This window comes from Sugiyamaella lignohabitans, chromosome A, assembly GCF_001640025.1.
Source record: "Sugiyamaella lignohabitans strain CBS 10342 chromosome A, complete sequence".
Classification (NCBI taxonomy): Eukaryota; Fungi; Ascomycota; class Dipodascomycetes; order Dipodascales; family Trichomonascaceae; genus Sugiyamaella; species Sugiyamaella lignohabitans.
In genome coordinates, this window is record NC_031672.1 from 3,213,308 (window position 1) to 3,228,839 (window position 15,532).

At 43.4% G+C, this 15,532-nt stretch overlaps 5 protein-coding genes across 5 annotated transcripts; 1 reads left to right on the plus strand and 4 right to left on the minus strand.

Annotated features, from left to right (window-relative positions):
- Positions 1-607: 607 nt before the first annotated feature.
- AMN1 (Amn1p) lies at positions 608-2,506 on the plus strand (the record flags this gene model as incomplete). The annotated part of the gene is made up of 1 exon (XM_018877862.1): positions 608-2,506. The coding sequence occupies one exon, from the start codon at positions 608-610 to the stop codon at positions 2,504-2,506; it is 1,899 nt and encodes a 632-aa protein (XP_018735222.1).
- A 3,556-nt stretch (positions 2,507-6,062) lies between these two features.
- Positions 6,063-7,310, minus strand: AWJ20_1014 (putative alanine--tRNA ligase; the record flags this gene model as incomplete). Its single annotated transcript, XM_018877863.1, has 1 exon — positions 6,063-7,310. The coding sequence occupies one exon, from the start codon at positions 7,308-7,310 to the stop codon at positions 6,063-6,065; it is 1,248 nt and encodes a 415-aa protein (XP_018735223.1).
- Positions 7,311-7,707: 397 nt separating this feature from the next.
- Positions 7,708-8,352, minus strand: AWJ20_1015 (uncharacterized protein; the record flags this gene model as incomplete). Its single annotated transcript, XM_018877864.1, has 1 exon — positions 7,708-8,352. The coding sequence occupies one exon, from the start codon at positions 8,350-8,352 to the stop codon at positions 7,708-7,710; it is 645 nt and encodes a 214-aa protein (XP_018735224.1).
- A 293-nt stretch (positions 8,353-8,645) lies between these two features.
- Positions 8,646-9,674, minus strand: ELO2 (fatty acid elongase ELO2; the record flags this gene model as incomplete). The annotated part of the gene is made up of 1 exon (XM_018877865.1): positions 8,646-9,674. The coding sequence occupies one exon, from the start codon at positions 9,672-9,674 to the stop codon at positions 8,646-8,648; it is 1,029 nt and encodes a 342-aa protein (XP_018735225.1).
- Positions 9,675-11,190: 1,516 nt separating this feature from the next.
- Positions 11,191-14,808, minus strand: ROM2 (Rho family guanine nucleotide exchange factor ROM2; the record flags this gene model as incomplete). Its single annotated transcript, XM_018877866.1, has 1 exon — positions 11,191-14,808. The coding sequence occupies one exon, from the start codon at positions 14,806-14,808 to the stop codon at positions 11,191-11,193; it is 3,618 nt and encodes a 1,205-aa protein (XP_018735226.1).
- Positions 14,809-15,532: the final 724 nt, after the last annotated feature.

Here is a 15,532-nt window from a genome sequence, read left to right on the forward strand (position 1 = left end):
CGCACGTATTTATGCAGTACATGAACATGAACCAGCCATCCGAGAAATTCATGATGGTTGGTTCAAAATGGTAGCATTAAATCAATGCGAACCAGCCCTCCCCCCAAGCTAATATACTGGTATATGAAACAAACGACACATATTATTGGCTATAGTGGCCGTAGCAAATAATTTGGGTGGCTAGCTTCTATATGAAAACGACCTACTGACAAGTCTATCAGTATTAGCAGGCATATACAAGGCAACACAAAAGCGCCTGGTAACTGTTAGATTATTTGGCTGGTCACACCAACTGAAAGGGTTACTGCAGCAAAGGTATTGTTTGTTTTAGCAGTATTAATTATTCTAGTGGTAGGTGCTGGTCATCTTACACTAAGCTCGCTTTTATACGCCTTAACGATAGCCTAGCGAACAACGGAAAGGTGGTGGGTTCGCTGTCTTCAGAAGCTTTTTCATTTATATCTAAACTGTTTGCATTTTTTCACCAACTCTAAGCTAATTTATTTCAATCATAGTCCTGGATGAAATATTTGGCAATTGACACTTTGTCTTTGCTTGGTTGTGTTGGTTTTGTGAGTCTGTCTAGGTGGTCCTGCTTGTCCACACCATGAAACAGTATATAAGGTCAGCAGATGAGGAGGTTCAATGGTCTAGATTTGAACAATCTTTGAATGGCCAGAGACTGGTTTCTGGATCCTCTACAACGTCGACTGTGTCAACTGCCACTTATTTGTCGGACCTCGACTCATCACCAGATTCTGATCCATCGGCTTTTTCTTCAACTCCGACTTCACCATCATCGCCATCTCCAAATAGAGATAAGGGTCAGAGTTCTTCACAGAATTCTCAAGAGTTTCTACGGCTATCGGTACACAATGCTCGTCGGAATACTTCGCTTGAAGTAGTGACTGGACAAGTCGATGAACCTGGGTCTGGATCCGGAAGTTCGTCAACAAGCAGCACTAGTTCTGGTTCTCCGTCTTCTCGCATCCGACGGAGGTTGTCTCTTCGAGTCCCATTTCTAGGGTTCAATAGAGATGCAAAATCAGCTTCGCAGTCTGAAGTTCCTAAACAGAATCACACCCAACTCAACTCAAATAATGGTAGCCCTACTAGCCCTACTAGGATACAAGTTCCAAAACGATTACTGGAGCCATCCTTGCTACCACTCGATGAATCGCCAATTTCATCCAGGCTGACGTCACTCAGTCTCGTAGATGTCGAGCTCGATGAAACCAGAACCACTGGTTCTCCTTACAAGCGCATCAACCTGAGTGAATATAGTCTGAGCTCATCTAGCATATCAAGTCAAGCCTCAATCCCGTCATGTCATAGAGCCCTTTTAATTCCCGAGATATTAGAGATTATCATTCGCTATGTGGATGAGAGCAATGTGATACCTCATGAGATTGCACAACGTAGACGGAAGCCATTGTCACTCAAACATGCAATGCTTATATATGGTAATGCCGAAAGCGCCAGAGCTGCTTGGAGCAAGGTCCAGAGAGAAGAGACAACTAAACAGGTTCGGCTGGGCCAGCTTGACGAGTCTTTTTTCAACGGTCTATATAGTTGTCTCTTAGTCTCGAGATTGTGGCATGCAATTTCAATGGAAATCCTTCATGAAAAGCTACATTTCAAGAACGAGACCTCTTGGCAAAAGTTTGTAACATCGAATGGTATAGCCAATGAGAACAAGTTCAGTTCGAGGCTTCCATCAGTCCTAGTTTTGCATAAAATAGCAGAAGCCAAGCAGATCGAAGTAGATTTGATTGGAAAGAAAGTTGGTGGTAAACTGAAATGGCTGGAATTTTATACCTGTCCACTTATAGTTCCAACCAGAGAGCTATTAGAGGGAAACTCATTAACCAAGATAGTTTTACCTGGCTGCTCAAGAGTTAATGACGGAGTTGTGGCTTTGATTGCCAAGATGTGTCCTCAGGTCGAACATTTAGACCTCCGCGCGTGTGACTACGTTTCTGATCGAGGACTCAAAGTTCTAGCTAAAAGATGCCCAGGAATCAAACTTCTAAACGTGGGTCGAACTCAACGTGGAGAGCTGATTACATATAGAGGTATTAAGCATATTGCTAGACGGACCTGTGTCGATACCTTGGGGCTAGCAGGCTGCCATATCAACGATCGTGCCATTTGGGAATTGGCGATACACCGTGGACCTGCCATTCAAAGACTCTCACTCAACAACTGTCAATTCTTGACCAATAATTCAATCCCTCGTATCTTGGGCTACACTCGAAACTTATGTGTACTGGAACTGAGAGGATGCTTTCAGATTAGTGATATGAGACCGATTATCCAATTCAAGAGATATCGCGAAATGCGCGGTCATCCAGCACTGATTGAAGGGTGTGAACTATTTGAGCTTCGCATGAGAGAGGCCCAATGGCAAATGGAAGTTGAAACTTCACGTCAAGTAATCCGCGATTGTCTGGAATGGCTCTATTCGGAGGATAGTGATGTTAATTACGAAAAGTTACGAGATTAGGTGGCAGTCAATTTGGATTACTTTATAATTATTATTAGTATGGGATGGGTAATGTATATTATGAATTAGATATCAATGTGAAAAATTGTTAAAAAAGAGGAAACAAATAAATAATAAATAATCGTAGATGGGCAGACTACGAGATAGATGTCATTGGCAGATAGCCAAGGCGATCTTGGACCCAAGGATCAAAAATGGACATGATCCAAAAATCCAATGTGTCCAAAACCGGAGAGAATATAGTTCCATCCCACCAGTTTTCAACCTCCAAGTCTGGGTCTTTAGGGGATGTATCTACCAAATAAACAACCAGAAGAGCAGCAAACAAAGACACAGCTAATATAATAGGGAACATTTGCCATTGCCAGCTAATAGGCATACTCTTGTTCAGACCAATCGCCTCATTTGTGGCCATTACACGGGACATAGCTTGGTCAAGTATGATACGCTTCACTTCGGACAATTCATCAGCAAGTTTGTTTCGTTCAGAAAGAACAGTCATTATCGACATTGACAAGCTCCTGCACTCTGTTTCAAGAGATTCGAGTTTATTCTGCATCTCCGTCATGGACCCAGTAGGAACGTTGAAAGTTTTTAAAAGGCCATCATGGTCATCATTAGCCAGCTGGTTTCGTGACTGGCCAGCCATGGACTCTAACATGAGCTGACCTTCAATTTGACTGATATGGTTATCCTTCTTAGTAGTATCATCCTGAAGAGCTTTCAGAAGCTTTTTGTATTTAGTACTCTCATTATGAGCTTCAATCAGCTCCTCTTTAGTTTTGTGCAAATTAGATTCATAATAGCTGATTTGTGTCTGTAGTTCATTGATGCGCTTGAGATGTTTTGAGGTAGTTGCGTATATGGTTGGAGACTTGGGGCTGTTAAGGGCTGTATCTGGTTCAGGACTTCCAATTCGAATGGGAAGAGTTAAAGAACTGCGTTTACGCCTGTGATATTTGAATCCCTTGTCGTTTGACTGCTGTTTGTGCAAACTTTGTTCTTCATCTTGGTTTGCTTCGTTCTTGACTGACTTTTCAGGAACGGGTGATACAGGTGGAGTGAGCAAATTTGAAAAGCTAGGTTTATTATCTTTCGACTCTCCACTGTCGAATAAATTTACAGGGGTGGGTAGCTCAGATGCTGAAGATAGGCTGCTACTGGATTTCTTAGATTTAGGAGTCGATGTCGCTATTAGATCAAACTGAGGCACTTCTGCAGATATTGATTTAACCACCTTTTCCTTTCTCCTCTTCGATAAAAAATCTTCAATTGGTACTTCAAGACTATCAACTAAACAATACTCCCTGAAAAAGTCTTCGAATTCTGGCTTCGTGATTTCAACATGTGATCCAGTCTCCCTGAGCATAGTGTCAAACTTCTGAACCTCGTTTCGAAATTCATCGCTGAAGATAAACGAAAAATCACCATCTTTATTCTCGCTTGATTCTTTTATTCTTCCTAGCAGGGTATCAGTAAATAAGAGAAGTTGATCTAAGGGTATCTGGATATTGTTAGTTTGTTTCGTATCCCTGCATTCTCAAGTATGTACTTACTGTGCCATTAATTGTTGAAGTCTTATCCCAAGCGGCTTGCAAGGCATCAGACAAGCGAAAGGACGGTTCAACTGACGGCATATCAAACATGCTAAATATTTCTCATAACTCTAAATTTTTCACTTCCTCGACTTTTCATCGAAAGTATTCGAAGTGGGATTAATGTTTATCTAAATCCCTGTCGATTCCCTGTAGGTTCGCGTCTCGTAGCCGCTTGCGCGTATGACTTTGTGATTAGGCTTTCGATACTTTATTACCTGGCCCGATCTAATTGGATAGTTCTTAAGTTAGTAGGTATATGTCCACAGAGTTATTTGAAGGAATTTGGATGAATCCGACCAGTGTGCAGAATTCAGGGGTTAAATTAAGATGGTATTATGTATTAGACTCTATGCATGTTCCAAGCCCTCTGACAGACTATCATCAGCACGGTCGTATCATCGACAAAACGTGAAAATTCGAGTACTGAACTAGCTAAAACTATTCCTCTCCCAGAAATTAAGTTTGTTTCTACTTCAAAATAGCTTTTAATAGCTTGTGAGATGAGTTTCTTGTGGTGTACAAAGCGTTGAACACTCAAAATGTGTATTAATATCACATGACTATTTGTTAGGGTTATACCCAAAGCAGGAATGTATAAACATCGGCAGGGGTATTTGACCTGCAGGACCAATGCACCAGTGAAAGTAATAGCGATACTTGACAATAGTCAATTTAGCAACCGAGAAAGAAAGATTTAGCGGGAACAGAAAAATCAAGAAAGAGAATAGTTTGACCAAGAATTATATTAGCCACATGTCAGTGAACTCAACAAGATAATGCATTCAGAGCTCCAGCTAATGAAACTTGTTTACTGATACAGGCATATCACGCTGGTGTTAATACAATGTCTCGAACATCGACTCCGAGGCGGTTGCCGTCTGGTGATTACACGAAATTTGATTCTCCTGCAACGTCGTCCCCGACTTCATCTCCCTGGGGTCCACTGGCTGTACAAACTTTGCCAGCGGTACGGAAAACAAGTTATACTCACCTTCGAAAGGTATCACGGGAACTCTCGGCCAAAGATGAAAATAGTAACCTGGCAAATCTCACTGGTCTTTGGGCTAATACGGTAACTCCGTCTAGTCCAACCCCTCACTATCATCGTACGGTGCAGAAGAGACAGTCTGAACAGACTCTGGGTCGCAAAAAGAGACGGAATCTACGGCCATTCAAATCAAAGCTTGACTTATTGGACAATAAACAAATGACTTCGTTTAACTCTAACATGAAACCACCTGAAGATACCGATTCAATCTACATGGTAGAAGATTATATACCCCTGCCAGATTTCTCAGAAACGAACAGCATTACAAGATCTGGCTTGACAACCCCAGCATCCACAGTATCCTCAGTATCCACTACCTTTTCTAGTAACGTTCATGTATCAGGAATTGGATTTTCATTTAAAAATAACCATTCTTGCTTAGGTTGTGGACAGCTTATAAGCGTTGATATGATCTTTGAAAAACAATATAGAAATGGACTCAAGGTGGTTTGTGCACGGTGTATCGAGACTCCAGAGACAAAAGTCCAAATTACTGCATCCCGGATAATCAAAATCGAGCCTCAAGCACTTCCAGGCGGATTTGGATCGTTCTCATCTAATTCTTCAGCATCATCTGCCAGGAGGCAGAATTACACAGCTGAGAATGTCGAAACATATTTCATTTTGGAGAATGAGCTGGAATGGTATGAGAGGTTACAGAAACGACTACGATGGCGGTGGCGGGTCACAGGCCTTTTAAAGTAGACTGTTTGATTTAATAATATACACCTCTGGTCACCTCTGGTCACCTCTTACAACTAATTAGCATCTAGACACTCCTTAATTTAGCCTTTATTTATAGTAATATTTATATGATGAACCTTTAACTAATTCCAGTGAGTACCCTAGAGCAGGATGCAGACTTAATACTCACTATACTTAAATCAAGAACTTAAAAGATAAATCTATTCTATAGGGATATTTTTAGAAGGGAGTCTATTTCTCCTTTCTCCCATGCAGTTACTTTCCCTTGGAATCTACCTTTACCACCGCCCTTGACGTTCTTAACGAGCTCCTTGACCTTGACAGCGTAAGCATCAGCTTCATCTCCATACAGCACAATGGAGCCTCCTTGTTTGCCAAGCCCGGTGAACAGAAGAACAGTACCCTCACCGGCTTTCAACTTTCCAAGTTCCTTCTCTACTAAACGAAGGTAGTCATTTGTGCCATCTTGTTTATAAAGAATGGCAAACTTGTTGGCTTCAAGTTGGTGCCTGATATCACCAGCTTCGTACTTGGCGACTTGGGCAGACCAAGCTCTTTCCTTTGCATTTAGTTCCTTGATCCGGTTATTAAGTCCATTAATCTTCTCTTCGATATCTTCGGTTTGGCACGACAAGGCGGCATTTGCCTTGCGAACAATTTCATTGATTTCGGCAGCATATCGTGCAACACGGTCACCCGCTAGGAAAAACAATCTAGAATTCGTACCACGGATAGGTTGACTGTGAAGTAGAGCAATAGTGCCAATATGCGAAGTGTTTGCCAAATGAGTTCCACAGCATGGGTTGGCATCGAGGTCAGAGATGTGAACTACTCTCATGACTCCTTTTGACAGGTCGTAATTTTCTGGCACCTTGTGATCAATAGTATCTGTAGTAGCCTTATCCTGATGCTGCTCGACTTTGATAGGTAAAGACTTGAAAATATAATCATTGCATTCTTGTTGCACATCACTGACCTCTTCAGAAGACAGCTTTCTTGGCAGTTCGATATAACAGAATTTAGGACCCAAGTTCCATCCTAGAGTCTCGATATTTCTTCTATCTAAAACAGCTGAGAGAACATGTTGACCAGTATGCTGTTGCATATGATCCCAACGACGAGCCCAATCTACCTTTAATTCGACCTCGGAGTCCTTGACGAGTTCTTCTTGGACAATATGAACGGCCGTCAATCCATCTCGTTGAACGTTCGATACAGGAATCTCTTTTCCATTGGCAACTACTACACCAGTATCAAAAGGCTGGCCACCACCCTCTGGAAATAAAACAGTATTTTCAAACTCTACTTCATATCCAAGATCCTTATCTGCTTTGTTGCAAGAAACGACTCGAGTCTTTAATGACTGGAGATATGAGTCTGCTTGACACGCCAGTAATCCTACAATAGTAGATGCACCTGATCGTTTAGTCTTGCTGAGAATAGTAGCTGACATGTTGATATTTTCTATATATTCTCCTTTTATCAAGAAGACCAATGAGTTGTCTTGCTTAGTCCGCTGAAATTTGTCCCGGATCATCGACTTAACGCCGCGCAGCTACCGTTCGGACTTTTTCGGGCTTTCGTTAATTGTGTGAAGTGTCAGGCAATCTTCCTCTCAAAATTTCACCACCTTACATATTTTATTATATGGTAACTCACAGTATTATTGATAATGTACTAACCAGAAAAAACAAACTCGCATTGCATCCTACACGAAACTAACAGGAAGTCTAGGTATATGTTGCATTACATGCAGGGATTGATAGACAGGCACCCTCCGCAGATCTGTTTACGCTGCTAGCGCTAGTGAATTTTTTTTACCACAAATGACCAGCATCAATGTTTATCAGCTAATTGATCACTGGGAGTTTAACATAGCGCTGCCTGGTCTGCTCGTCATAATATATGGTACTATCAAAACCGAGTTCACTGTCAGTCATCATGTAATAGCCTAATATAACCTCGACGAATCTAAGCCAGTCTTTGTCGATGTCAAATGGTTTTGACGAAAACGCTCCAGATCGATCATAGATCCACAATCGAGCCTTGGTACCACACACAGTCAGTGCTTGCACATAGCGTCGGGAGTCCTGGCTGTTGATGACATAGCGAACTATATGCGACAGCTTCCTCCACACCTTTAAATCGTCGCTGCTCTTCGATTCGATGATGATAGGCACCATAATCTCTGGCGATGCTGTCCCACAGTACAGTAGCTTGCCTCGTGGAGGTGGGTCAACCTGTTGGACCAGATGGAGTATCTTCCCTATGACATACTCAACTCTCTCAACAGCATCATCGCTTTCCACCTCCACGTTCCATTGACATTCGTCCAGATCATAAAATTTATCACTAGAAAGCTCATTCACAACGGCACTAACGAGCTCATCTATATTCTGAGGAAAAAACTTCTTCTGAACCCCTTCTATGTTTTTGTATATCTCGAGAACTCCTTTGTCCGCGTCTGGGTACTCCTGGTATATCGTTGTCGACATGGTTAATTGTCCACGAACTGGTTTGCCTCCGGCGGCCGGGCTCTGCCCGGACCCGTTGTGCTCGCTTCGCGAGCTCTTAGGACACCATGGATAGCACAGGAGTGGAGGATGACCCCCGTCGTTATACTTTCCGTAATGGGTCGATGTATTACTGACACTTGTGTTCTTTTTTTTCAGATTAACACTACATTTCTATAGAGTATTAAATATACACACAGTATTTACATACTGAATCCTACCTAATTAGACAATTATAAATATATAAGCATCTATTTTGTTTGTTGTTTGGAAATTTAAGCCTTTCTGGAACGAGCAGCGGCAGATCTGGTAATACGGCCAGTGGTTTCAGCAGCAGCCAACTCAGCATTTCCAACTTGCTCAGCAACCTTCTCCTTGGTAGAGGCAGTCTTCTTAGATCCTCCCTTTTGAGTGTAAACTCTAATGTAGAAGGAGATGAACAAGACCAAGTAGGAACTGAGAATAGCACAGCCGTAAATAGCGGCAAACTCCTCACCAGCACAGTTGCCCATGTTGGGCAAGTGGGGCCAGTAAGTAGAGGTGAAGTAGGTGTAAGAGGCAAAGTAGACAAAGTTCAAGTCAATAATGAATTGAATGATTTGAGTTCTGGTAACCCACTCTTTCCACCAAACACGAATCTTGCAAGCGGCAAGGAAGTAGTACCAGTACATGATAACGTGGACAAACAAGTTAAGAACAATGGGGACCCAGGAAACAGAGGTACGGCCAAGCAATTGAGTGTAACACAACAAGGCAGTGGCTCCGTGGTGGTATGTGTGCAAGAAAGTAAGATCCTTCTTACGCAACACAAGGAAAACGGTATCGAACAATTCATAGTATTTGGTCAAGTAATTGAGGTAGTAGATGGTAACAATAGGTTGAGTCCACGAGCCGGTATTACAAATGGCGTACAGAATACCGTGACGAACGACAATAGGAACCAATTGCTCGACAAGGAGCAAGAACAAAGTCAAAGACAAGATTGTCAAGAACAAGTTGTGGATTTGGAAAATGAAATTGATCTTGATGACTGGCGCGTTGACAGCTTTAAGGAGAGCACGTCCTCCGAAAATAACCACATAGTAAGTGACAATAGCAATAATAACCTCGTTAAGAGTAGTGAAAGGAAGACCCTCATTTGAAGTGAACTCGAATTGAGTGGGATCCCAGCCAAAAGACTTGACACAGAAAACTGTGAACACGTCCCATAAATAGATACCAAAGGGTCTATCAAGCGTGGGGAGACCAACATCAATATGGTGCTCGGAGAAGTGGGAAACCACTTTATTGATAATTTCAGACATTTTTAATAAGTTTCAAGTGCAAGTACTAGTACAAGTATTAGCAATAAAACGAAATAAAAAAAAGAACCTGAACTGGAGACGATGTGATAAAGGACCGAGAAGAAGCGAAGATTACACCGACGTATGTATAAATAAACGTGACGGTTTAGATAAGAATATTTTGTAACAAAACAAAAAATCAAAAAATAAATAGATGCTCAGAGATGAATGCCAAGTAGGAATATAAAGACAAGCTTAAAGACCGAGAAAAAATCAAATTAAAATCAATGTAATTTTAATAGATTTTGTTTCTTGAAAAATTCACTTTGTCGATCTTAAATTAGTACTCGAACAGAAATTCCCTGAAATAAATCCCTGGTAAAAATTTGCTGATAAGATTTCTAATAATAATAAAAATAATCTGACCTGATGCCAAATTTTTTTATATTAGAACTTGCAACAAAAGCTCAAGGTTGGTGGTTGGAAAATGTGCAAAAAACAGGAGGAACAGAAGAAAAGATCAGGAAAAGCAGGGGCAGAAGTTCGCGTTCTTAAGGCTGTGTACAGGTGCCAGTGTTTTTTTTTTCCGACGTGTTTTCTGCCTGCGTTTGCTTCTCACATGCCCATGCTGTATTAGGCATGTCTCTCGCTGGCTTGATTGACTCCATGCCCCGGCTCATCATCTGCTGCCTGAGATTTTCATGGTAAACGGCAGTCCAAGCGGGCTACCTCTGTCGGTGTTTTCTAAATTATTCTTTAAACGAAGTTATACTCTTGCCAAAACCACCCAAATCACCGATTCTTCGACTAACATGCGCTTATCTAAACCATCAGACCAATTATATAAATTTCATTAACGGGGTGGAAAAAAACGAGCCGAGCTCGAGAGGTGAGTGCTTCGAGAAGCCAGATCACGAGCCGAAACAGGAAGTCCATGCAGACCCAAAAAAAAGGGGGTGGTCGGGCAGGCGGTGCCCGAATGGAGGCCACGGACGGCCGTTTAACGAGATCTGGCGGTCCAAAAAGTGGGCAGGGCAATCCTCATTCGAATCTCCATCCACCTCTGAAACCAATTGACCCGTTTCAACGGTATCCACAGCCGCCACACTGGCACAAACTCCCGCTTCACAACCCGAACCCGCCGACAGCCTGTCCACCCTGAAAAACGCACGGCAGTCGTCGAACCTCGGAACTGACAGCTGGCCACGATCGAGGCGGGGACAAATATGCGGGGTACGGAATGGACTGGTGCGTCGATTTCTCCGAACCCCTGAATTGGGGGGACCGACCAGTCTGGCTCCAGCGGCTGGGTCGCTCCACCCCAGATCCCGTGGCTCCTCTCGCTTCGCTCGAGTCGTTTCGTCTTCGGTCCCAGCAGTCTCCTGCGAAGCAGGAGCCACGGGGTCTGGGGCGGAGCCCCAGCTGCCGGAGGCACCGTCGGTCTCGGAGTCAGTCATTATTCATGCATTCAGTAGAGGATGGTTCAACAGCTGGCAATATAATAATAATAATATAATAATAAAAATTAAATGGCACATTATCTCTCGTCGGCGTGCTCGACGAGAGTGGCTGTCGAGGTGCTCGTCGATAGTGGAGGGACTGTGGTGGTCGAGGCTGCGGTCGATGCCACAGTGGACGGGTTGGATGTCACTGATGTTGTGGATGAGAGTGATGTGGTGGTGATCCCGTCCCCGGTCTTGGCCCAGAAGTCGAGCGAAATGATCTCGTCAAACCCTCTTTCGTCTTCTTGGACATACAGGATCTCTCGAGTCGATTCGTGCAGGAATCGGATATTCTCGCCGGTGATGACCCGAACGATCTCGGCCGTGTCCATGTGTCTAATTTCAATAAAGTTGGGCTCGAATGCTATCAGATATGGGTACGAAAGCGCAAAGTGCTGGGGTAGACCTTCCCAGTGGATGAGCCATGACGCCCGTGATCTCCAGCCGTTGGCGTTGACGAAAAACGAGAAGTCCGAGTAGTTCAACAGGAAATCGCTGTGTAATCGGTAGATCGAGTTGGGTTTCAATGACTCTCGTCGAATAGCAAAGTCTAACGATGTGTCTGCGGGATCTAACAACGATTGGGTCTCTAAACTAGACAGATCGACAATTTCAAATCCCTTGGCACATCCAACACACAATCTTCGTTTGAGGAACGAGATTGATAATGTTTCTGATGGGATGTAGAACTCTTTAAACACCTTCAAACCCTCACTTTGCGACTGCAAAAACCTTCTTAACGGCGCAGTGGCTGTTTGTCGCTTGTTCCGTGAAGGTGGGTCAAATGGCTCTAAAACTCTGATAGTCGAGGTCATAGAACTCGACTTGACAGTACAAACAAGCATTCTACCCAAACAAATACCAACTTCGTAGAAATTGATATGTCCCATTACCTTCTTACCCTTTCTGAAGTTGCCACCTGGGTCAGAAGGATCGAGTGCTTCGAGTGGCCAAGAGTACAGAGACTTGTCAGAAAGAGCCAACAGTGTCATATACTCGTCCAAAACATCCAGCTGAGTAACGTTTGGAATCGTAATAAGCTTGATTGGATCTGTGGCAGTTGGTCCATTAGGCGTCATTCTGACGTCAGACACGAAAATACCGCTCTCGGTACCAAACAACAGCTTTCGACCACCGTCTGATGGCGCCATACAATTGATACGTACACTTGGACTAGTGAACTTACATTGCAAAGCGAACCTTTTGTAGACATCACCAGCCTTGCTGAGCACCTCTTTTTGGTTTTCGATGTTCTCAATCCATTTCTTGCGACTGATGAAATTAGTGGCATACAGAGTCAGTTCGTAGCCCCGACGACCAAGATGTTGGAATGTGATTGGGAACCTGTTTTGAGACTCGGCCTTTGATGGAGTTTTGGTGGTCGGGATTAATGATGAAGATTGTCGTTTGACTCCATATTTGGGAATGATCTCTTCACCCTCGGCCAGTATCAGCAGTTCTAGAGGAATGGGCTTGCGGTGTACCTTGTGCTGTTCTCGTTTATTAACAATCTTGACCTTGAGGAATAACAGACTATTATCAAATAAGTATACTTGAACATCACCTTGATTGTCCTTATCACCCGTTCTCTTTTTAAGAGCTCCTTTGAAGATAATCTGTCGCTTCTCATCAGTCAATTTAAGATCAACGTATTCACCAGGTCGGAATGTCAGTGATTGGTTCAATTGCATCAAACTGAACCTGTTTTCGGTCTTACCAGACTCGATATTCACCCTGGTCAAGAATTCACGAATCATCTTGATTGCCTGAGGGATATTTTGTTTATCTGGATTGTCATCAGCAGTGTGCTTTAGAACGGCTTCTAATAGCAGTGGATATCTTGCCAAACGAGTTGTGGGTTTTGTCAAATATCCGTTGAGCTCCAATTTACGAGACTCTTTCATTCGTTCTGTTTCATCGACAAATTTGACAAATGCCGGGTTGGTCGACTTTTCACGCTCAAACTCATATTTACCATACAATTGATTTGCTCCGTAACGAATAAATGGCTCGAATTTCGGAACATGTTCCAAGAAAATATCACCGATTTGCCTCACCACAGGAGCTTGCTGCTGACGTTTAGTCAGAGCTTCAGCAAGTTTGGAATTGACAAAATGCACTTCCATGGCAAATGAAAACACTGCTCGTATAAATCGTTCTTTTCTTCCCTCGTGAATGATGTTCGAGTTGCGCAACGGTTTGATCCAGAAGTCTCGTAGATATTCCAAATCCTTGACAAAGTCTCGTTCTGTGTAAATGACTTCACAGATGACTTCTTGTCGCTTCTTTTCCCGATCATCCACGCTATCAGCAACTTCTTTGGCGACTGTGTGGATCCACAATTTCTGTTCTTTTTCATCATCTCCATGCAACGACAGTCTACTTTCAGCTCGTTTAAGACCCGGTTGTGGCTTCATGTTCAATCTGGCTTGTTGTTCCAATCTTCGGGGACATGCAATTGAATAACATAGACGGTCTCTGGTACAAGTAGGCGAGTAACATTCTGCCAGCAACGTAAACACACCATTTACTGATACAACAGACGTAGCGCCTGGTTCGCTGCTTTCTCCGTGTTCAGATTTCTGTGACAAACTTCGGTGTGATGTGCTCGTGGATCGCGCTGATGAAGTCGAGTTCTTGTGGACCAAAGCCTGTTGATTAGTATCATTAGCAGCCTCTTCTTCAATCACAATTTCGTTAAACTGATAGCATTCATTGTGAGTGTCTCGCAACCGGTGGTCATAAGTAACATCGTGGAAGAACTTTTGCGCATCTAAAGCTCTTCCAAGTAAAAGTGCCAAATTTCTGTCAGGCGTTTTGATAATATAAGTAATCAAATCCACAGCTTCTGCACCAGTAAACGAGTTTTTATACGTCAGTTCGTTCTTGACTCGATCACCAAGTACAATTCTTTGACGGAATACTTCAGCAACCTTAGACAGCAAAGCTGGATAGACCAAGGGCACTTTTCTTGAATTGGCAACTATACTTGAATGGTTCGACATGTTGGGGTATCCACCAGACACTGGTCTTCCGTTTTCATCATAACTGCTGGATGTTGAGGTCGACCGTTGTGGTTTACCATTCAAATCAGCAGCTTTACCACCAGCAGATTTGAAACTCGATAGCAACGAGCTGCTGGATCCTTTACTATTACCCAAAAGTCCATTTCCACCAGAACCACTACCACCATTAGATCCATTGTTCATGTTGATTACAATGTCGTTATTGCGCTGTGGAATAACCCGTCCACTAAGTGTAACGTTGTTATTGTAAAAGTTGTTTCTATTAGCATACGAGCTAGTGGTCATTGACATGCTTCTGGGAGCAACATCATGGCTTGGCAATCCATGACCACTGCCGTTAATTGTAGCAGGAAGCGTACCCTGTCGCATAAAAGGGCCACCTGGATGAATAGGGTTGGATGCAGACCGCAAATTTTTAGGCACTCCCCCTACTCCCAAGCCTATAGTATTGCGCTGTTGACCAGCTAATGGTGGCTGCTGCTGCTGCTGTGGCTGCTGAATATGCTGTAAATGCTGGGGAGGTCTTGATTTACCGTTTGTATACGGGGCGGGACCGGATTGAATATTAGGGGATGGACCTAAAGAGGGGCCTGGGCCAGAATTAGAGCTACTAGTGTTAGTTTCCATTTGATTTCTCATGTATACTTAGTATTTCACTTGGTCTTATAATAACAGAATAACACTGTAATCTGACCAACAAACATTTGCCCAAAAAGTCCAAACTAGACAAAAAAAAACTTACTTCATATTATAACCTGAAGGGTGGGAGTCGTTGTAATTAGTGGAAGTGTTAATGGAATTGGCGGGGACAGGGCCGGGAATGTTATTTATGATAGACGAGCTGCTAGCCGTGTTTGGAGCGGCCCCATAATCAAGAACCTGCTGATGCTGATGGAACGGGGCTTGTTGTCTGGGACCGCCACCAGCCCTTCTATCGTCCTGCATGCTATTTAGATTCGATCCAGAGGGCACTCTGTTTCCACTGTTTGTGGATGCTGGTGAGTAGTTTTGCGAAGGCATTGTCCTTGGAGATTCTGAAAACTGGGAACGAGTAGGTGATGGTGTAGACGGACCAGGTCCAGGACCCGGTCTGCCTGGACCAGGAGATGCTGAGCGACCAGGAGACCCTGGAGAGGCCAATCGAGGAGCCGTTCGTAGTAGTGGTGGTACCATCGTATTTATGTGAGGGGGTCCATGTGCACCGTGATGACTGTGTCCATACGGAGAAGGAGATTGAGTTCTTTTAGGAGGCTGATTCGGAGGATAATAAGCTTGACCATGTGGTACACCTGTGCCATAAGGGCCTCCGTGAGACTGAGGACCGCCATGTGATCCGTTATAGGGACCATGA